The sequence below is a fragment of the Macaca mulatta genome, chromosome 13 (genome assembly GCF_049350105.2).
Source record: "Macaca mulatta isolate MMU2019108-1 chromosome 13, T2T-MMU8v2.0, whole genome shotgun sequence".
NCBI classification, from domain to species: domain Eukaryota; kingdom Metazoa; phylum Chordata; class Mammalia; order Primates; family Cercopithecidae; genus Macaca; species Macaca mulatta.
In genome coordinates, this window is record NC_133418.1 from 92,722,904 (window position 1) to 92,746,262 (window position 23,359).

General features: G+C 38.7%; 1 protein-coding gene and 1 pseudogene across 2 annotated transcripts in view; both read right to left on the bottom strand.

Moving 5' to 3' along the window:
• Positions 1–23,359, bottom strand: part of SLC30A6 (solute carrier family 30 member 6) — a 58,823-nt gene that overhangs the window by 19,568 nt on the left and 15,896 nt on the right. Inside the window, exons 5-10 of one of the 2 annotated variants that reach the window (XM_015112066.3) lie at positions 20,115–20,180; positions 11,731–11,811; positions 11,197–11,232; positions 10,165–10,259; positions 6,422–6,470; positions 5,986–6,105 (exon numbers count right to left, since the gene is read on the bottom strand). In XM_015112066.3, coding sequence (XP_014967552.1) covers positions 5,986–6,105; positions 6,422–6,470; positions 10,165–10,259; positions 11,197–11,232; positions 11,731–11,811; positions 20,115–20,180 — 447 coding nt within the window. The remainder of the gene's footprint in view (positions 1–5,985; positions 6,106–6,421; positions 6,471–10,164; positions 10,260–11,196; positions 11,233–11,730; positions 11,812–20,114; positions 20,181–23,359) is intronic. The other variant, XM_077959775.1, reaches the window with a different exon arrangement.
• Positions 311–3,008, bottom strand: LOC106992892 (ATP-dependent RNA helicase DDX50-like; annotated as a pseudogene).

A 23,359-nucleotide genomic window follows, 5' to 3' on the forward strand; every position in this document is an offset into this window, starting at 1 on the left:
TACTCGCAAAGAAACATTTCAAAGAAAAAAACTCCAGTTTTTAGAATTCTTTCCTGTCAAAGTTTAGTGGAAAAATAACTAATAATTATATTAATTAGTAGGAAGAGGTATGATGAAAAAAATGTGGACATTTCTCCGTTATGCATTTTTTTGTCAAACTACCTGTCAACTAGAAAGAGCTGAAATATATTTTTTTGCTTGAGACAGACAAAAAACTTCAACTGGTAATTTTTTTTTTTTAAAGAGACAATAAAAGGAGGTTTTTTAATTCAAAGGTATAACTGGATAAGTAGATTTGTTTACAACCATTCTTGTGAAATACTTTTTAAAAAAATATGACCAATTTCTTTGCAAATAGTAGACACATACCTCAACTATGATGACCTAATTTTTGGTGGATAATGTACACGATTAGGCAGAAATAGGCAAGCTCATACTGGTAGATTAACCATCAAATAGTGAAAACTCTGTTTGTAGCTCCCACTTCTTGATCGATTTCTATTCCCACTTCATCTTTTACCACCTTGTCGACTTCCTGAGCGACTCCTTTGTCCATTCTGTCTACCTGACCGGCTGCCAGATCAACCACTTGACCAGCCCGACTGGCCATTTGACCAGCAACTCCTTTGTCTGGAATTAGAGGATGTGTTTCCATCATAATAATCTTCAATTTCAGGTAATTTGGCTGGCACTGAGAGTATCCAGTCGGAATCATGCCACTCTGCCTGTAACCTTTCTGACTTAGTTGTAGGAACACCAAAGCAAACACCCACATTTCCTTTCAGGAGGCACATTCTGGTAATCTGAGACACTGCATTACTACTCAGCTTTCTGTTAAGTTCTTTTCAAGCACAGCTAACATCTTGTATTTCCTCTAGGCTTTCCAGATTCATGGTCACAAATCCCTTATCAGAGGTGATCAAAGATCGTGGTTCAAAGCTTGATGCACCAGAAATGTGGGCCAAAGCTGCAGCCAAGGCATCCACTGCCCCTTTCTCTTCTATTAGTATCTGAGCTGATGGTTGGAAAAAATCAACAGCAGCATAAAAAAAGGAAGCCAGAGAGCTTATGGCATCCATGCTTTTAGACTTAACTAAATAAATTGTAGAAGGAACAGCTACACATTTAAAAGTAATTCCTGCTTTTTGTTCCACATATCTTAGTTGACCTCTTTCTCTTGGTTGATAAAAACAAATACAAATCCCTGTCCGTCCAGCTCTACCTGTGCGTCCAGAATGATGGATATAGGACTCAATATTCTGAGAAGAACTTTGAATCACCAGGTCAACTTCAGGAATGTCCAAACCACGGGCAGCCACATTGGTTGCCACCAAAACTTTAAAACTACCTTCTCTGAAGCCTTTTAGTGTAATTTCTCTTTGTGACTGTGCAATGTCCCCATGTAAACACTGGGCATTCTGTTTTATGTGTGGATTCATGGCCATTTCAGTTACATTCCTCTTGGTCTCACAGAAAATAATAGCCCTCCCTTCAGACCCACTGCAGACTTGAAGGACATCTCCAATAACTGCTGGCCTCTGAGAGCAATGACACTGGATGGCCAAATGTTCCACAGTAGCTGCAGCCTTTTGAGTCATTTTTCTAACAAGGTCAACCTGTTCGTATCTGGATTTCATGCATTTTTTTGCAACTTTGTATACTCACTGTCGGCAAGCTGCAGAAAAAAGTAAAGTCTGAGGATTGTCTTCAGAATCAGTTTTGTAGGATTCATGAATAATATCTTCAACTTGTTCAGCAAAACCTAAATCTAACATTTGATCCACTTATCAAGCACAACGTGGCACAGTTTAGAAAGATCCAATCGGAGCTGGGCGCAGTGGCTCACGCTTGTAATCCCAGCACTTTGGGAAGCCAAGATGGGCGGATCACGAGGTCAGGAGATCGAGACCATCCTGGCTAACATGGTGGAACCCCGTCTCTACTAAAAATACAAAAAAAAATTAGTTGGGCGCAGTGGCAGGCACCTGTCGTCCCAGCTACTCGGGAGGCTGAGGCAGGAGAATGGTGTGAACCCAGAAGGTGGAGCTTGCAGTGAGCCCAGATCACGCCACTGCACTCCAGCCTGGGCGACAGAGCAAGACTCCATCTCAAAAAACAAACAAACAAACAAAAAACTGTTTCTTGATTTCTCTGGAGTCTTTCAATCAAAGGGATGGCAAAAGAGAATGTCTTTCTTTCCTGTTCCCGTCCGTGCTTGAGCTATTAAATCTTTTCCTTCATATACAGGACCAAAAGTCTTAACTAGAATAGGAAAGAGAGATGTTTCCTATTCAGAACTTTGACCTTTCAGAAGTTTTACATTCTCTTCAGAAATAGGAAAATTGGAGAGGCTCCTTCTTTCTGCTCACGTGTTAAGGTCTCCTCTAGTTTATTATCACTTGATTTATGAGTAGAACTATCTAAGGATGATACTTGCTTTTTTTTTCACATTCATCAATATCTCCATTCGGTAGATCTTTTCTTACTGACTTACGAGATTTAAAGAATTCATCTGAAAGTCTATTAAATCCTCCTTCAGTATCTCCATTTAGCTTCTCTTTCATTTTAGTTTTTTTCTTCTTGGGAGCATCCAGGTAATCTGTAACACCATTTTCTCTTGTTCCTGATTTCTCATCTGAGTCATAATGGTGCCTTGACTTCCTTCTGTCACTCCAGCACTATGTAATGTGCTTTCAGCGTATCTTGTTTCAATCTTCGTAACAACCATATAAAGGAAGTACAGGTCCATAATCCATTATCTGAAATTGTGATATCCAGAACGCCCTTTTGCCTCTCCTTCTTCTGGCTCTCGGACTCCTCCAAGGGTGCTTCCAGTTCCATAATGTACCCCCAGAGGAGTTTCCCAGGCATTACTGGCCACTGCTGCCTCCCTCCGGATACAGTGGCCACAACCACCTACAGGCAGAAAAAACGTGAAAGGAAGCAGGGGCAGGGCGGCCGCTCGGCCTTGGCCGTGTGTCACTCAACTAGTAATTTTTGATACAGAAAGACTAATGAAATATATAAGTAATTATATCAATTTTCCAGTGAGCAATAATTATTTCCAATAAAAGTTCAAATTCCCCAGGAATTTCACCAGGTAAGATTCTCCAGAAATTTTTTATGGTAACACTGTAGCCAACATCAACAATTTAAACTGGCTGAAGTTCTACCAACAATACAGACCAAAATGCCAATAATTAAAAGCTGATTGTGCACTCTTTTCTACTTTTCCCCACATGCTGGGAATAGAAATGTGAATGAGACACAATCCTTGCCCTAGAAATAATAGGAGATACACATGTGAAAAACATAATGAAGCACTTCGGGCACTAAGGCAGAAATGTCTACAGTGTACCATGGCTGCACCAAAGATTGAGTGACAAGGCTACTGGGGTGGGGATAATCCAGAAAGGCCTAATAGAAAAAGAGAAGGTGACATTTGGGCAGAGACTTCAAAGATGAGCAAGTGAAAGCAGCATGTGCAAGGGCATGAAAACCATCACCCAGCAATAAAACCACAAATGGTCAGGAATACATAGATGGTTAGTAAGGTTGGTAGGAGCCTGATTACACAGGACTCTGTGTAATATAATTATATTATATATATGATATTATATATTATATATGTTGATAATATTATATCATGATATATTATATATCATAATTATATCATGATATATTATATTATATATCATAATTATATCATGATATAATATATGATGATATATAATATCATGATATATATTATATATATATGTCTCATATATATATATAACCTCCACCTCCTGGGTTCAAGCGATTCTCCTGCCACAGCCTCCCAGGTGGTTGGGATTACAGGTGTGCATCACCATGCCCAGCTAATTTTTGCATTTTTAGCAGAGACAGGGTTTTGCCATGTTGGCCAGGCTGGTCTTGAACTCCTGACCTCAGGTGACCTGGCCGCCTCGGCTTCCCAAACTGCTGGGACTACAGGTGTGAGCCATCGCACCCAGCCAAATAAATAAATACTAATAAACAATTACACAAGGCTTGGAGATGAATTAGAAATGGCTTGGGGAGTGGTGAGAGGGGAGGAGGGAGGAAAAGTGGATATTTAAGGATGCACTGGAGTTCTTCAAAAAACTAAAATATTAGGGGGATGTAGGGGGATGGTTAACGGATACAAAAATATAGTTAGAATAAATAAAATCTACTATTTGATAGTAAAACAGCATTACTATAGTCAACAATAATTTATTGTACATTTAAAAATAAACAAGAGCATAATTAGATTATGACACAAAGAAAAAATAAATCCTTGAGGTGATGGATACCCCATTTATCCTGATGTGATTATTATGCACTGTATGCCTGTATCAAAATAACTCATGTACCCCATAAATATATATACCTACTATGTGCCCACAAAAATAAAAAATTAAATAAATTAGATAAATACAGAATTATCATATCATATGACCCAGTAATTTCACTTCTGGGTATATACCCACAAGAATTAAAAGGAAGGACTCAGGTATTTGTACACTCGGGTTCACAGTGGCATTATTCACAATAGTGAAAGAAATGGAACCAATTCAAATATCCATTGATAGATAAATGGGTAAACAAAATGCGTTGTTTACCCATTATGCACTGGAATGTGACTCAGCGTTAAAAAAGAACGAAATTCTGACACGTTACAACATAGATGAACATTGAGGACATTATGCTAAGTGAAATAGGCAGACACAAAAGAACAAATATTATACGATTTCATTTCTATGAAGTACTTAGAGAAGTCAAATTCCTAAAGACAGAAAGTAGAATGGTGGTTTCCAGGTGCTGTGAGGAGGAAGAAAAGGAAAGCTGTTTAATGAGCATGGAGTTTAAGGAAGGAAGGAGGAAAAAGGTTCTGGAGATGGATGGTGGTAATGGTTGCATGTAACATCACTAAATTGTACACTCAATGTAAATAAAAAACTCTATGTTGGGATTATAGGCATAATGGCAGGTGGATCACCTGAGGTCAGGAGTTCAAGACTAGCCTGGCCAACATGGCAAAACCCCATCTCTATTAAAAATACAAAATTAGCCGGGTGTGATGCCAGGCGTCTGTAATCCCAGCTACTCGGGAGGCTGAGGCAGGAGAATTGCTTGAGCTCGGGAGGCGGAGGTTGCAGTGAGCCGAGATCATGCACTCCAGCCTGGGCACCAAGAGCGAAACTCCATCTCAGGAAAAAAAACAACTCTATGTTATGTATATTTTAATGCAATTTAAAATAAGAATGCATTGGCATAAATGACAGTATTTTTCTTTATCTCCCATTCACTGAGATGGGAGATACAAGAAAAAACAGTTTCGGAGTTAAGGGAAAATAGGTTCAGTTAAAGTAGACACATACAGAAGTCAGGAAGACTCGTCTTTTGTAATTCAATAGAGATGTGGGCTAGAAATAAAAATCTGGGAATCCCACAGAAGTAGCAAACAAAAACAAATACTTGCATGTGATTTTAAAGGAAAATACACAAAACAGCAAGAAGAAGGACAAATTCTAGTAAAGACTAATATTTAAAAGGTGGGTAGCCAAAGAATCATATGCCATAACATGTTAAGCTTAAAGCAGCTGTAAAGCCTATTTCCTAAAAGGCTTTATTTTTAAAAAATTGTTTCACACCTACGTCCTCTTCTCCTCCCTCTCTCAGCAATAGCAGCTGTGGTTCAGATCTCTTTCTTACTGTTCTCTTTTCTGTTTTACTCATCAGGTCAGCAGTAGGCAATTTAAATTGTTTTCCAGTCTGCTTTATATACTGTGGTAAGAAATACTTATTGAACCCAAGCCCCTTAAGTTTTCAGATGAAGACATCTAAGGAAAAGACGTGATCTAAGTTACACAGGTCATAAGCAAAACTGCTAGAAGCTTGACCACTATCCATCCTGCTGATGCTCTTAAAATTAAGGCCCCAGAAATCAAAACATACTTGACAACAATAAAAAATACTCACTTAATTTCAATGAGCATATATGTAATGCAAAGAGCAAATGCTCCAGCAAGATCAATCAAAACAAATGGATTCATTCGGGGAAGGAAGATACTGCTAAGTCCTGGAATAATTCCACACAAGCTAAGAAAAAACAAACAGAAAGAGTATCCATTAGCAGAACTCACATAAAACTGGTGACAACCTTGTAAAGATAATTTGTATTTTGGTACCACATAGTGTACTTCTTAAAGAAAGCAAAAAGGATTTGTGAACAAAGCCCTTTCACTTATAAAGTTCTCTTTTGTATCGTCAATTAAAAAGTAAAAGGAGAATAACAATCTGATCTGTGTGATTCATGTAGTAACCTCAGCAATGAATAATTTAAGTTCCCATGATAGATGCATTTCTTGTGTATTCCTTTAAATTATGCATATCATGAAACTCCGTAACATCTTACCTTCGACTAAGATCTGCAACATGCTCTTGAAGCCAGCTCGTACTAGCAGCTTTAAGAAGAAAATACTTAAATTATCTATATAGAAGAAAATAAACCACTATCCGAAATATTTGAGTTCTTTAATTTTAAAAAATAAATTTGGCAGTGATTGAATACCATTACAAAAGAACATGCTACTCCTCAAATCTATAAATGTTTCCTCTTTTATGCCCTTATGCCACTAAGTCAAAAGCAGTTTCAACTATTATACAATATACAGTTGACCTGAAGGAATTAGTGAACTTAGATATGTCATTGTTACTATTAAAGTTTTAAAGATTCTTTATACTTTTTCTTTTGAGATGGAGTTTTACTCTTTTTGTCCAGGCTGGAGTGCAGGGGTGCCACCTCGGCTCACTGTAACCTCCCTCTCCTGCGTTCAAGCAATTGTCCTGCCTCAGCCTCCCATGTGGCTGGGATTGCAGGTGCATGCTACCACAGCTGGCTAATTTTGTATTTTTAGTAGAGATGGGGTTTCACCATGTTGGTCAGGCTGCTCTTGAACTCCGGACCTGAGTTTCACTATGTTGGTCAGGCTGGTCTTGAACTCCTGACCTCAGGTGATCCGTCTGCCTCGGCCTCCCAAAGTGCTGGGATTACAGGTGTGAGCCACCGTGCCCGGCGGTTCTTTATACTTTTAAGCAGAGCTTCATAACCAGTGTGCTGGGAATGGGCCATAGGTATAGGCTGAGTATCCCAAATCTGAAAACCAAAAATCCACAACTTTGAGCACCAACATGATACTCAAAGGAAATGCTCATAGGAATATTTTGAATTTTGAATTTTCAGAATTGGGATGCTCAACCCATATATATAATTCAAAGACTCCAAAATCTAAGACAACCTAAAATGTGAAACACTTCTGGCCCCAAGCATTTCAGATAAGAGATATTCAAATGACATACAAATTACTTCCCTCAACTCTCAAAAAAGCCAGGTGAGGACCTGGATACCTACAAAGATACCTGTCGGTTACTATTCTTGGACAAGTAGCCTGTGTCTAGGCTCAAGAATCCTCCTCCATTTATCCCAGAGTGCTACAGAAATATCCATTTTTAAAATGTGTACCATCATGTAAAAAAGATTGGCAAGACTTATGCAAAAGAAAAATAGTTGAGCAGTTAAGTAAGATGTCAGAATATCTGGCTTTGAATCATAGCTCTGCCTTTAACTAGATGTGTAGCACTGGGTAAGTAATTTAATCTGTCAGTGCCTTAGTGTAAAATGGGCATAATAAAAGTATTTACTTCATATGGCTAGAATTAAATGGGCTATTCTACGTATTTAGCAGTGCTTGGCATATAGAAAGTACTTAATATTATTTTCCACTTAAATTTCAAGTAATTTCACAAATCTTTTTTCTTTTTCTTTTTTTTTGAGATGGAGTTTCAGTTGTCACCCAGGCAGAAGTGCAATGACGTGATCTCGGCTCACTGCAACCTCCACCTACCAGGTTAAAGGGATTCTCCTGCCTCAGCCTCTCGAGTACCTGGGATCACAGGTGCCTGCCACCATGCCTGGCTAATTTTTATCATTTTTTAGTAGACAGGGTTTTGCCATGTTGGCCAGGCTGGTCTCGAACTGCTGACCTTGTGATCCGCCTGCTTTGGTCTCCCAAACTGCTGGGATTACAGGCGTGAGTCACCACACCCAGACTTCATTATTTTTAAAGCCAGAGTCTTGCTATGTTTCCCAGGCTGGACTCAAACTCCTGAGCTCAAGCAATACAATCACCTCAGCCTCCTGAGTAGCTGGGACTACAGGCACATGCTACCAAGCCCAGCTAATGTCACAAATCTTGATGTTTCTGGGAACCTTCATTTCCAGCTAATGAAAATATACAGTAGGCTGAGAGCAGTGGCTCACGTCTGTAGTCCCAGCACTTTGGGAGGCTGATGTGAGACGACTGCTTGAGCCCAGGAGTTTGAGACCAGCCTGGATAACACAGGGAGACTTTGTCTCTATAAAAAATAATAATAAAATAAAATAAAATAAAATAAATAAAGATATAAACTAGATAACTTTTCTGGAAATAAATTTGGCAATATACAACAAAGCCTTTAAAAAATACTGTATTTTTAATCCAGTAAATAATTCCTTCTCAGGGAATTTATCCTACAGAAAGAATAAAAAATGCAGACAAAGTTGATCTAAAGAGGCTGATTATAGAGTTATTTATAAAAGGAAAAGTTGGAAATGTATAAAATATTTTAAAATATTCATAACAGAATACTATGCAAGCATTAAAAAATCATTTACATTCAAAGAGTATTTAATGAGAAGCAATACTGAAGACATAATGCTAACAAAAAAGCCAGACATGGCCGGACGCAGTGGTTCATACCTGTAATCCCGGCACTTTGGGAGGCCAGCGTGGACAGATCACCTGAGGTCAGGAGTTTGAGACCCGCCTGGCCAACATGGGGAAACCCCGTCTCTACTAAAAATACAAAAATCAGCCAGGCATGGTGGCACACGCCTGTAACTCCTTGAACCAAGGAGGCAGAGGTTGCAGTGAGCTAAGATTGTGTCACTGCACTCCTGCCTGGGCAAGACAGTGAGACTACGTTTCAAAAAAAAAAAAAAAAAAAAGCCAGGCATAAAATTGTAATATATACAATTCTAAGTAAGCACATAAAATTATATGTACGTGTGCATACAAAAAAGTGAAAGGAATAACATAGAAATGTTAACATATTATCTGTGGGTCATAAGATTATCAGTAGTCTTATTTCCTTCTTATGTCTTCCTGATCTTTACAGAGAAATAGTGTTTCTAAATCTCTGCACCATCTTAAAAATCTCTAGAGTAAGTGTTATATAGTATTTTATAAATTATGAATTTTTTTCAAGAAATTCAGGTGATCATAAGTAACATTATTTATTTTTCTAATTCATGCAGTAATTCTTTAACTCATACAAACACAACTTATCTTCATAACATTCATGAAGTTGTTTAAACTTGAATGGGCATTTCAGAAAACTTTCTTCTCTTGACTGTCCTAGAGTGAGATCTAAAAAGATCCACACCTATCTGTGCTTCTCTATACTTCAAAGTGTGGGTCTGTGCAAACATCCCACTTCTGTTTTCACCTCACTTCTCCATCTCTTAGTGGCTAACTCTTTTGTGTGTTAGTGGGATTCCAAAACACTGAAATTGTTGAAAAATGCCAATGATTTAGACTGCAAAAGTGAAAAATCAGTCTGAAGTTGTAAATACTTCAAAATAAAAGAATATTTCAAAAGAAATAAAGTTTGGCTACTTGCAAATATATATGCCCATCCACCACTGCCAAAGAGAAGTTCCTGGGAACTTACTTTATTAACAAAATACAACTATTTTCAATTAGCATATCAACTATTCTAAGTATACTGAGACTTCTAAAATGCTTACAATAGACTTTTCTTAGATAGATTACACATTTAAAATCTCACATTATTTGGTAAATGTAATTTTTCATCATCATATGATTTAATTTACAGGTCACTCCTGCCTGTTTCAAAATAATTTGTTATTTTAAAGCTTGAACTAATGAGATTTTGTTTTATAATTTTCCACTTAAAAAAGACGAGAACATTTGGGCTAGTTCTCTCTTCTCTTCAGAATATACTTCCTCATTGATTTGAGTGAATGAAACAAACAAAAGACTTGTTTTTATAAGAGATTAGTTGGATTTTTATATTAATAGTAAATAAAAAACATACCTTCTGAGACATAAGCAAAAGGTTTATTCCGAATAGAAAGCATCGTGAACAGGTTGAAAGAAAGAGCCACAAAAGTACCAACTAATAATCTTCCCCTAAAAAGAATGATAACATTCGCCTTTAATTTGTTCTTGGTATTATCAGTAGGTAATTTCAATACATAGAGGGACTAAGAGGTGGGAAGGTAAAGTAGTCTGCTTTAATGATTCAGTGTTTCCAGATACAGAACCTGAACTTAGTTTCTAGCCCCATTACCCATGTCCCATCTACTGTTGCTCCATCTTACAAAGGGTAAGAAAGGACTTTTAGCATTAACAGTATCTTCCTACAGGTAAACGCTGTTACAAATCTGTATAAATGTTAATGGTATTTGTTTTATGATATGCTGGACAAATCAGACTTTTCGGAATTACACTGATCAGAATAGATAAGGTCCATATAGTTGGCAACTATGCGGTTGAGAAATACAATTGTTTTTACATATATATGATACATACAATTCTCTTTTCATATATATATGAAAATCACATAGTTGCAATATATATGAAACATATATATACATTTCTTTTTTTTTGGAGACAGGGTCTCACTCTGTTGCCCAGGTTGGTCTTGAACTCCTGGGCTCAAGCGATCCTCCTGCCTTAGCCTCCCAAAGTGCTGGGGTTACAGGTGTGAGCCGCTGAGCCTGGTCCAATTCTCTTTTCTATAGGTGCTATGAAAAGATTTTGAAGGTCAAATTTGAAATTACAGAATACTAGGGGAAGCTGGCTTAGTGCTTCCTAGGTTTGGAAATAATGAGAAGCCTGAAGCCAAGATAGAAAGGCCTTCCTGTGCAGTATAAAAATATTTAGAACTTGGGAACTGTTAAGGGTAAAGAAATGGAGTCTTGGTATTTGGGAATTTTGTTTGTGAAATAAAAGCAAAAACTTATGCCGCCACAGTCTGAACTCTGACATTGGCCAACTGTTTAATAATACATCAATTAATAATTAAGAATCAATAGTAAATTATATATCGAAAATAAAATCTCACGTGTGTATCTCGGGCTGTTCCAAAAAGCGTTCTGCACTAAAATAAATAAAAATGTATTAAATAAGTCCTATAAATTGTAAAGTTAAAAAGCTTTATTAAATATATCATTAACCCACCTTAAAGTTCACAAAATCTTTTAGTAATATAACTATTAACTATTAGCAGTGATGAGGCAAGGAGACTCACAAATTATCCTTTTTAGTTGTTTTCTTTTTTCACAAATTATCCTTAATATGTAATTCAATCTTTCTCTGCCAAGCCGATTTCAATGGGTGTGTAATAAGCATCAAACATGCCTGACTGAATCTCTGTTTCATTCACAACCACTTCTGACTCAATTTAGCAGCATTAAGGAAGTAAAAAAAAGTGAAACAGAAGAAAATGTCTGAAACATAAAAAAACTGTACCATCAAAACTCCAGCCCTGCTCATCTAAATTTTCATACCCTTGAAAGCAAATGTGTCTGACGGGTTTCTTTCATGTTCCCAAAGGTGTCATAGGTGGGATTTAGAGTAATATCATATACAAATGTACCTTTCTTTTAATATAAAGAGAGCTCCCAACTGTGCCAAGACTGTGGAGGCAAATACAGCCAGGACTTCTAATCTTTCAAATCTGAAACCAAAACATTAATTAGATCATCACAATTCTTTCAATTCACAAACCAGTCTCTCTAGAACACATTTACATTCATTTATTTGCTCACTTAATACACACAGGTGCTGTCTACTATGAGCCAAACACTGTTAGAGCAGATTAGGGTTTCTAGAAGAATAACAAACAATGAAAATCACAGATTCCAAAGAGTACCTATTTGTATAATTCCCAGGACCCAGAAGAGAGAGCACCTTCAGCCCATGCCAGAGGCTTTCTCTTCCCAGAAATACTTTAAAATTATTAAAAAAAAAAAAAAAAAAAAAAGACAATTACCAGGACCCACTTATAGTCCTTATTTTTCTAGAAATAATCACAATCATAATAACAACACTTAATTGACCCACTGTGCATTAGACACTAGAGTACTTAACCTATTACCTCATCTAAACCTCCCAACCCCGTTTTAAAATTACTTTATCCACTTTTTTCTTTTTTTTGAAGAGATGGGGGTCTCGCTATGTTGCCCAGGCTGGACCCTGAACTCCCAGGCTCAAGTAATCCTCCCAGCTCAGCCTCCTGAGTAGCTGGGACTACAGGCATGTGCCACCACACTTGGCTCAGTTTTTTTTTTTTTCAAACAGATAAGAAATTTAGGACATAAAGAAGAAAAGTAACTGTTTAGAGTCATATAGCTAGCAAGTAGAAGGTTTTCAAACTCAGACACTCTTTGACTCTAGAGTTCATATTTTAACCACTTATTATACTGCCTCTCATTTCTATACATAATTACAGTGACATTATGAGCATATTTTATAATCCCTAGACTATAAGCCAGAGGCCAGGAACTGTTGTTTTAGTTTTCCCTGCAACACATAGTCTAACGGTATTCAATATTTATGGTAAGTATAAATGCTTAAAATTTTTCAAGAAAATAATCATGGAGGCACAGAAAAAATTAAAAAAATTAAGGCTGTACATCACATTGTTATGTGTAAAGGAAAAATGTTGGAATCAACAATATAACTGTTTGTTTATATATTATTAAACAAAAAAAGTATTTATTGACATGGAAAAAGGTGAGTGAAAAAAGTAGGTTATAATAGAATACAAATTAAGTGTTTTTTCCAGCTACTGAAAAAATAAAAAAGAACAGGAAAAAACAGTATGCAAATGTACCAACGTTATTTGTGGAATTTGAGAAGCTGATATTAAAATGCATATGGAACTGCAAAACGTGAAGGAAAGCAAAGATAATCTTGAAGAAGAACGAAGCTGGAAGATTTATACTACCAGATATCAACAAGTATTTCAAAGCTGTAATAATTAACATAGTATGGTACTAATCCAAGTACAAATACACCAAATTGTACAGAAAAGAGAATCTAGAAACAGGCCTACACATATATAGTCATCTGATTTGTGAAAAAGGTGGCACATAAAAGCAATAAAGAAGAGCCAGGTGCGGTGGCTCACACATGCAATCCCAGCACTTTGTGAGGCTGAGGCAGTTCAAGATCAGCCTGGCCAACATGGCGAAACCCCGTCTCTACTAAAAATACAAAAAATTAACTGGGCGTGGTGGTGTGCGCCTGTAATCCCAGGTGCCTGGGAGGCTGAAGCATGAGAATTGCTTGAACGTGGGAGATGGAGGTTGGAGTGAGCCGAATTGCGCTACTGCACTCCAGAATATGCCTTTACTCCTGCTTCACACCATACCAAAAAAATCTATTCCAACTGGATTGTAGGATTAAATATGAAAAATTGAACAGTAAGGCTTCTAGGTGATAACAGGGCAAAGTGTCTTTATGACCTGGGGGCATGCCAAGATTTCTTAACAAATACACAAAAGGACCAACCCGAAAAGTTTAATTTAAAACTTTTTTTTTTTTTTTTTGAGACGGAGTCTCCCTTTGTCGCCTAGGCTGGAGTGCAATGACGTGATCTCGGCTCACTGCAACCTCCGCTTCCCGGACTCAAGTGATTCTCCTGTCTCGGCCTCCCAAGTAGCTGGGATTACAGGCACCCACCACCATGCGTGGCCAATTTTAGTATTTTTAGTAGAGATGGGGTTTCACCATGTTGGCCAGGCTGGTTTCGAACTCCTGACCTCAAATGATCCACTCACCTCACCCTCCCAAAGTGCTAGGATTACATGTGTGTGCCACCGCGCCCGGCCTAAAATTTAAAACTTTTATTCATCAGAAGATACCATTAAGAAGAAGGGCAACTAAGAGAAGGAGAAGATACTTATATATAAAGAACTGTTACAGATTAATAAAGAAAAAGGGAAAATGGTTAAAAGATTTTTAACAAGCATTTTAAAAAAGAGGTGATCTGAATGGTTAATCAAAATATGCAAAGGTGCTCAATTAGTTGTAAGGAAAATAACTTAAAACCACAATGAAATACCACTACATACCATAGAATGGCCTTTATAAAAAAGACAGTAACAGCTGGGCATGGTGGCTCCACACCTGTAATTCCAGTTACTTGGGGTGTGGGAGGATCGCTTGAAGCCAGTTCAAGACCAGCCTGGGCAATATGGAGAGACCCCTGACTCCAAAAATATGTTAAAAATCAGCCAGGCATGGTGGGATGTGCCTGTAGTCCTAGCAACTCAGGAGGCTGAGGCAGGAGAGTCACCTGAGCCCAGGTGTTGAAGGCTGCAATGAGTTATGATAATGCCACTGTACTCTAACATGGGCAACAGAGTGAGACCCTGCCTCAAAAAAAAAAAAAAAAAAAAAATGCTGGGTGCGGTGGTTCATGCCTGTAATCCCAGCACTCAGGGAGGCCAAAGTGGGTGGATTACTTGAGGTCAGGAGTTCAAGACCAGCCTGGACAACATGGTGGAACCCCATTTCTACTAAAAATAAAAAAATAAAAAAAACTAGTCAGGCATGGTGGTGCATGCCTGTAGTCTCAGCTACTCAGGAGGCTGCGGCACAAGAATCACTTAAATCCAGGAGGCGGAGGTTGCAGTGAGTCGAGGTCGCGCCACGGCACTCCAGTCTGGGTGACCAAGTGAGACGCTGCCTTAAAAAAAAGATTAAAAAAAAAAAAAAAGACAATACCAACTGTTGGCAAGGACACGAAGCAACTGCAACTCTCAAACACTACCAGTGGGAGTATACATTGGTAAAACTGCTCTGGAAAACGGTTTGGTATTATCTTATCTTTTAATAATGAACATGCAAATCCAAACTAATTCCACTCAAAGATACATACCCAACATAAATGGGTACATATGTGCACTAAAAGATATATACAAGGATGTTCAGAAGTAGTTTTATTTATAATGGCTAAAAAGTGAAAGTCATCTAAATGTCCTTAACAATTAAGCAATTTGTGATATAGTCATATAATGGAATATGATAGCAAAGAACAAGAATGAACAAGATAGCACATACTATATTCCATCTACAGGATACTCAGAAACAGGCAAAACTAATATGCAATGTTAGAGGTCACATTACCAGTTACTTCTGGTAGGGTCTGAATGGACATGAAGGGAGGTTTTGGGGGACTTGTGATGTTTTATATCATGATCCAGATAGTGGCTATACAAATGTATTCCTTTCTTAAAATTCATTAAGTTGCAAAAAGATATTACAGAAAACAAGACAGGGTCTCTACTTTCACGAAATTTACTTTTTTTTTCCTTATTTTTTGAGATGGAAGATGGAGTATAGTGGCACCATCTCCGCTCACTGCAGTATCTGCCTCCCCATCTCAAGTGATTCTCCTGCCTCAATCTCATGAGTAGGTGGGACGACAGGCTCGCACCACCACGCCTGGCTAATTTTTGTATTTTTAGTAGAAACAAGGTTTCACCATGTTAGTTAGGCTGGTCTCAAACTCCTAACCTCAGATGATCCTCCCACCTCGGCTTCCCAAAGTGCTGGGATTACAGGCATAAGCCACTGCACCCAGCTATGAAATTTACATTTTAAAGGGTAGGGACAGAAAAACAAATACCTGGTTTGGTAAGTTCTGTACAGAGAATTATAGTAGTCTGATGTGACAAGAGATTAACCAGATGACTATTTTTGATTGGGCTGTTCAGTCACTTAATGGAAATTAGCATTTAGTGATATTAAGATACGAATAACACGATGGAGCCAGCCTTGCAAAGATCAGGTGACGAGCATATCAGGCAGATCTTATACAAAGGCCCTAAAATAGGAATGAGTAGCGTTCAAACAACAGAAAGAAAGTCAGTGTCCTATAGAGGGCATGAGAGGATTAAGTTGAAGAAAAGTAGGCAGGGTCCTGATCATATAAGGGGCTTGTAAATTAGAAAAAGGAGTTAGGATTTTATTCTAAGTATTATGGGAAACAACTGGATGGTTTTAAGGGGACAGTGATAATATGATACAGGTTTAAAAAGAAAAACACTGGCTGCAAATCAAAGTAGCTTGGTCTGGGATGGCAGTAGTGGAGATAGAAATGGGATTGGGGGTTAATTCTGGATGTGTTTGTAGGTTACCTTGACATAATTAATCTGCTAATAGATTAAATGTGGGTGATGAGAGACAGTAATCAACAGAAATTCCCAGAATTTGTTGTTTGAGCAACAAAGTGCTGATGGTATTTGCTGAGATGGGAAAAACTACAAAGGAATAGGTTTTTGGGGAAGAAACCAAGAATTTTTTCCTAAGTTTAAGACACCAATTAGACATCCATGTGAAGCTATTAAGAAGGTAGTCTGAAATTCTAGATAGTTCTCAGGCCTAGAGAACTGGATTTTGAAGTCTCCAGATATATGTGATACTTCAGCTATGTGACTGATTGCAACTATATTTGAGTGTTTAACTTTATTGCTTAACTCCTCCTTTCTTTCCTGTTCACTCTAAGCAAGTGAGCCAAAATGGGAGCTGTCATGTCCTTACATGACCTTGTCTTCTATCCACAGTAACTGATCTATAAAGACTGATGCCTGTTCCAAGCTGGCCCAAGCAACAGTTCTCATGATTTTCTGAACTAGGCAGTATTTATTTTCCAGAAATACTCTAGCTAGCTCTTTATTGCCTACCATAAATATCATTTTAACAGTCATAATTTATTATTTCCTCTCTAGGATGAAGGTGAGAAGGTGTGAATTAAGGTCTTGCTAGGAGTATCATTCCAGACTGGAGGAGAAAAGTCGTCTGAGAGACTGAACATGACATGCAGAGAAAAGCAGGCCTGGGAGGCAAAAAAAAAAATGACAATGTCCTCAGTGGTCTAGTGCCTGCACCAGTTACTGTCTTCCCATAGTAGTTTGGTTATAGAAATTATAAAAGTCCTCCCATTTTTTCCCCCCAAACTCATTTTTCTTTTTTCTTTTTTTTTTTTTTTGAGACAGGGTCTGGCTCTGTCACCCAGGCAGGAGTAGTAGAGTCGCACCATCTCAGCTCACTGCAACCTCTGCCTCCCAGGTTCAAGCCATCTTCCCAATTCAGTCTCCTGAGTAGCTGGGAATGCAGGCAAACCCCATCACACCCAGCATATTTTTGTATTTTTGTATTTTTTTGTGGAGACAGGGTCTCGCTCTTTGCTTAGGATGGTGTCAAACTCCTAAGCTCAAGTGATCGACCACCTGGGACTCCCAAAATGCTGGGACTATAGGCATGAGCCACTGCATCTGACTCCCCAAACTAATTTTTTTTTTTTTTTTTTTTTTTTTTTTTGAGACGGAGTCTCGCTATGTCGCCCAGGGTGGAGTGCAGTGGCCGGATCTCAGCTCACTGCAAGCTCCGCCTCCCGGGTTTTTACGCCATTCTCCTGCCTCAGCCTCCTGAGTAGCCGGGACTACAGGCGCCCACCACCTCGCCCGGCTAGTTTTTTGTATTTTTTAGTAGAGACGGGGTTTCACCGTGTTAGCCAGGATGGTCTCGAACTCCTGACCTCGTGATCCGCCCGTCTCGGCCTCCCAAAGTGCTGGGATTACAGGCTTGAGCCACCGCGCCTGGCCAAACTAATTTTTTTGAGACAGAGTCTCGCTCCATCGCCCAGGCTGGCGTGCAGTGGCATGATCTTGGCTCACTGCAACCTCTGCCTCCCAGGTTCAAGTGATTCTCTTGCCTCAGCCTCCCAAGCAGCTGGGATTATAGGCGCCTGCCACCACACCCAGCTAATTTTTGTGTGTGTTTTCAGTAGAGATGGCATTTCGCCATGTTGGCCAGCCTGGTCTCAAACTCCTGACCTCAGGTGATCCACCCACCTTGGCCTCCCGAAGTCCTGGGATTACAGGCATGAGTCACCGCGCCAGGCCCCAAACTAAGTTAGATTTCTGTAACTTGCAGTGACAGATTTCCTTATATGGATATATCTACACCTTACAACTGATCATCATAGTGATAATGCAACTCTATCAAATTTCAGTGACACAGGCTGGACCTGGCACTTTGAGGCCAGGAGCTGGACACCAGCTTGGCCAACATGGCGAAACTCCATCTCTACTAACAATATAAAAATTAGCTGAGTGTGGTGGTGCACACCTGTAATACCAGATATCCCGGAGGTTGAGGCATGAGAATCGCTGGAATCTGGTGGGTGGAGGTTGCAATGAGCCAAGATCACACCACTGCACTTCGGCCTGGGCAACACAGAAAAACTGTCAAAAAAAAAAAAAAAGGCCAAGTGTGAAGGATCACACCTGTAATCCCCCAGCACTCTGGGAGGCAGAGGTGGGTGGATCATCTGAGGTCAGGAGTCCAAGACCAGCCTGGCCAACATGGTGAAACTCCACCTCTACTAAAAATAAAAAAAAAAAAAAAATTAGCCAGGTGTGGTGGCACACACCTGTAATCCCAGCTACTCGGGAGGCTGAGGCAGAAGAATCGCCTGAACCTGGAAGGCAGAGCCTGCAGTGAGCCCAGATCACGCCACTGCACTCCAGCCTAGGTGACAGAGTGAGACTCTGTCTCAAAAAATAAATAAAATTAAAAATAATAAATATTTTTTAAAAATTCATTTTGATTTATGACTTATAAAAATCCTTATTTTGCATTAAAATTTTATATTTACTTCTTCCCATTGTTTAATAAAACCTAATTTTGTTCAAAAGAATATAGTCCCAATGAATGGTATGGTGGAAAAGAAGAGTAAGTTTGGTCCAAAAGTTTCTTTACTAAAGTAAAATTCCTTGGTTGATATGCCTCTTCAGGTAAAAATAATAATAATAAAGTAAAATTCTTTCAAGTTGTTTCCTAGAATCTAAAAGGAACTCATGTTTAAATACATTTTTAAACCTTTAATATAAAAGATTATTTCCTTTCAACTTTCAGTATTTTTTTTTTTTTGAGACAGGGTCTTACTCTTGCCACCTGTAATGCAGTGATGAAATTATAGCTCACTGCAGCCTCAAACTCCTGGGCTTAAGCAATCCTCCCACATCAGCCTCCCAAGCAGCTGGGACCACAGGTATATACCACCATGTACAATAATTAAAAAAAATTTTTTGTAGCGACAGGTCTCACTATGTTGCCCAGGCTGGTTTCTAACTCAAACAATCCTCCCGCCTCAGCCTACCAAAGTGCTAGGATTACAGGTGTGAGCCACCGTACCTGGCCTCAGTAATTTTTAAAATTATGGAAACAAATCTCAAATTATTTGTTGACCCATTGCTATCACAAATCCAGTTTCAGATGAAAATCCATCTTTACCACTGCCTCGTATTAAACTATGTCACATTTATTTAACATCTAGAAGATACACTAACATAAAAATCCTTTGTACTTGCTCTAGCTAAAATAAATTCCCAAAATATTAAAGAACTTAATGTGAACTTTAAATATTTGCTTTATAAAATGTAAAAAACCTAATGTGAACATTTCATTTTAATATGATTTATACCTTAAATGTTTGTTTCTTGGAAGATGCTTTTCTATCTATTTCCTTTTGTTTTTTTTGAGACGGAGTTTTGCTCTGTCGTCCAGGCTGGAGTGCAATGGCATGATCTTGGCTCACTGCAACCTCCGCCTCCTGGGTTCAAGCGATTCTCCTGTCTCAGCCTCTCAAGTAGCTGGAAGTACAGGTGCACGCCACCACACCTGGATGAATTTTGTATTTTTAGTAGAGATAGGGGTTTGCCATGTTGGCCAGGCTGGTCTCGAACTCCTGACCTTAGGTGATCTGCGTGCCTCAGCCTCCCAAAGTGCTGGGATTACAGGTGTAAGCCACTGTGCCCAGCCTATCTATTTTCACTATCTGATCATCATTTCACTAAGTACGCAGCATTTATTTTCCAGGAATACTCTAGCTAGCTCTTTATTGTCTACTACAAATAATATTTTAGTAGTCATAAGTTAGCAAAAAATAAAATAATTTGAACTTACCCAAATGAATAGACAGGGCTAGGTTTCCTCATTGTTACCCAGTAACTTATTAAACATGTCATTAAACTAAGTAAAAACAAAAATAAATTTAGTGTTAGAACTAGAAGAGAACATGTGAAGAGAAATTAAGTTTTCAGAATTCCTAAGTGGTTGAAAGTTATCCGTGTTTGCACAGACTAAATTAATAATAAATTACTCTAATAATTTATTAAGATAATTAATTCTAGTAGTTTACCATCTAATCATAGTGAGCATCTGAACGTGTGGTATACTTGTAAGATTTTAACATGTGAAGGAACAGAATAAAGTTATAATACATCAAGTCAGTTAAGTAGAACCTAACCTCATACTTCTACTACACAATGTTATCCACCCTAAATGGTTTCTGTAACTGAAAATGCTAAAAAAATGACACATACAATTTTAACTTTGATACGCTTCATCTTTGTTAAAAGTTAAACTAAATATTAATAATACCTTGACATTTTGACTGAGATAAAACTATGTTCATTTTCCAAGTGTAGTAGAGATTCCCTCTAAAACAAGTTACTACAATATGAAATTGAGGTAACAACTATCTGTGTTAGACCCAATTAAATATGTTAGTTACCTGATTAATAAAAGGCATTCTTTTTTTTTTTTTTTTTTTGAGACAGAGTCTTGCTCTGTTTCCCAGGCTGGAGTGCAGTAGTGCCATCTCGGCTTACTGAAACCTCTTCCTTCCGGGTTCAAGTGATTGTCCTGCCTCCGCCTCCCAAGTAGCTGTGATTACAGGTGTGAACGACCATGCCCAGCTAATTTTTGTATTTTTTTTTAGTAGAGATGAGGTTTCACCATGTTGGCCAGGCTGGTCTTGAACTCCTGGCCTCAAATGATCCACCCACCTTGGCCACCCAAAGTGCTAGGATTACAGGTGTGAGCCACCGCACCTGGCTGAAAAGCCATCCTTATAATATACTCCTATCTCATGGATCTTGAAGACATCAAAGTATTTTGTAATCCCTAAATGGAAATATGAAAGGCTCCATGAAGCAGGGAGCCAAGAGTCTCTCTCCCTAGCTCACAATTCTCAATTCTCAGTTATTAACTATCCTTCATTTTTTTCCTCCATCTATAAACTTACAGCAGGAACTGGTATATGTTCTTTTTTTTAGATGGAGTCTCACTCTATTGCCCAGGCTGGAGTGCAATGGTGCGATCTCGGCTCACTGCAATCTCCGCCTCCTGGGTTGAAGTGATTCTCCTGCCTCAGCCTCCTGAGTAGCTGGGATTACAGGCATGCACCACCATGCCCGACTAACTTTTGTATTTTTAGTAGAGATGAGGTTTCACCATGTTGGCCAGGCTGGTCTTGAACTCCTGACCTTGTAATCCACCCACCTTGGCCTCCCAAAGTGCTGGGATTACAGGTGCGAGGCACCGCGCCTGGCTGGGAACTGGTATGTTCTTAACATGACCCTACTCCCTGGCCACAGCTGACTCATCCACAGACAGACACCTGATGCATGTAACCTAAGCTGGGTCAAAATGCTGCTCTGGATTTGGAAGTAGGATTTGGAACTGGAACCAAAGCATTCCAGGCTTAATTTGGCTGCTTTATTGAATGATGGAAATGCAAATCTGAAAATTTGGAGCAGTATTTATATTTCTATCCCCGGATTTGGGAGTAGGGAATGCTGGCCTACAGGAAGAAAATAGCTCAACAATGTCCACACACAGGGAACAGAGATGACAGATAAGGAGAAGTTTGATTCTTACAATGGAACCCAGCTAAACCTCTGCCCTCAGATTCCATTAACACCCCTGAATCTGTAGAATTAAGTATCCTACACCTTTGCTCCCCCAGTATAGCTCCAGTGGAAGTCTGATGGCTGCAATCAAAAGAGCCCTAGCTAACTCCTTGAGAGTACTTCACACTCATGACAGGGTTCATATAGTGTGCTAACCTCACTTCCAATTCATGTAAGTAGCAAGAATATGGTATTTACATTGAAGTTAAGCAAATAATCTAGGTTGGTTTTGAATGGATGGATGATTTTTGAAATTGCATTGGATAAAGGTAGCCAAATGAGTTTCTGCAGTCAGAAATATACAATTAGGCTGGGCATGGTGGCGCATGCCTGTAATCCTAGCACTCTGGGAGGTCAGGGCAGGTGGATCATTTGACAGCCCAGGAGTACAAGACCAGCCTAGGCAACATGTCATGCCCTGTCACCACAAAAATATGCAAAAATTAGCCAGGTGTGGTGGTGAGTACCTGTAGTCCCAGCTACCCCAGAGGCTGAGGTAGGAGGATCGCCTGAGTCCAGGAGATTGCAGCTGCAGTGAGCCATGACTATGTCACTGTACTCAGCCTGGGTGACAGAGCAATACCCCGTCTCAAAAAAAAAAGAAAAGAAAAGAAAAGAAAAACGAAATATACAATTGAAGCTTCAATCATTAATTTATTTATTTATGTTTTTTTTTTGAGACGGAGTCTCACTCTGTCGCCCAAGTTGGAGTGCAGTGGCACAATCCTGGCTCCTGCAACCTCTACCTCCCAAGCTCAAGCGATTCTCCCACCTCAGCTTCCCGAGTAGCTGGGATTATAAGAGTGTGCCACCATGCCCACCTCATTTTCTGGTATTTTAGTAGAGATGGGTTTTTACCATGTTGCCCAGAGTGGTTTCCAACTCCTGAGCTCAGGGAATCTGTCAGCGTCGGCCTCCCAAAGTGCTGGGATTACAGGCGTGAGCCACCTCGCCCAGCCAAAGCTTCAATTATTAATTGTAAAATTTTTCTTTGTAAATAATACTCTATAGATGATATTTGTTACTAATAAGAAATTTGAAAAATTCAGTGTCTAAACATTAACTTTTGAAAATTTTACCCTTAAAAGTGGATAAAAATCTCTGAAACTTTTTCTACAGTTCATCACTTTTAAGAAGCACATATTTTTTCACATCTTAATACTCCTCAAATCAGGGTTAGTCTTACAACTTACAGTACATCACAGTTGAATTAGCAGCATTTTTCTTGGGGACACATAAAATAAGTATTTGTCTTAAAACTCTTAACATCTAACGTTTGATGAAATATGGTACACTAATTGAACTTACTTCCCATTACTACATAAATCTAAAAATCAGCACCCATTTATTAACAAATCATTCAATATGTTTGATTTTATTTATATGCATAAATTATTTTAATTTCCATAGTTTAATAATACCACTTTGGTATTAATGTTCTCCATTAAAATATAT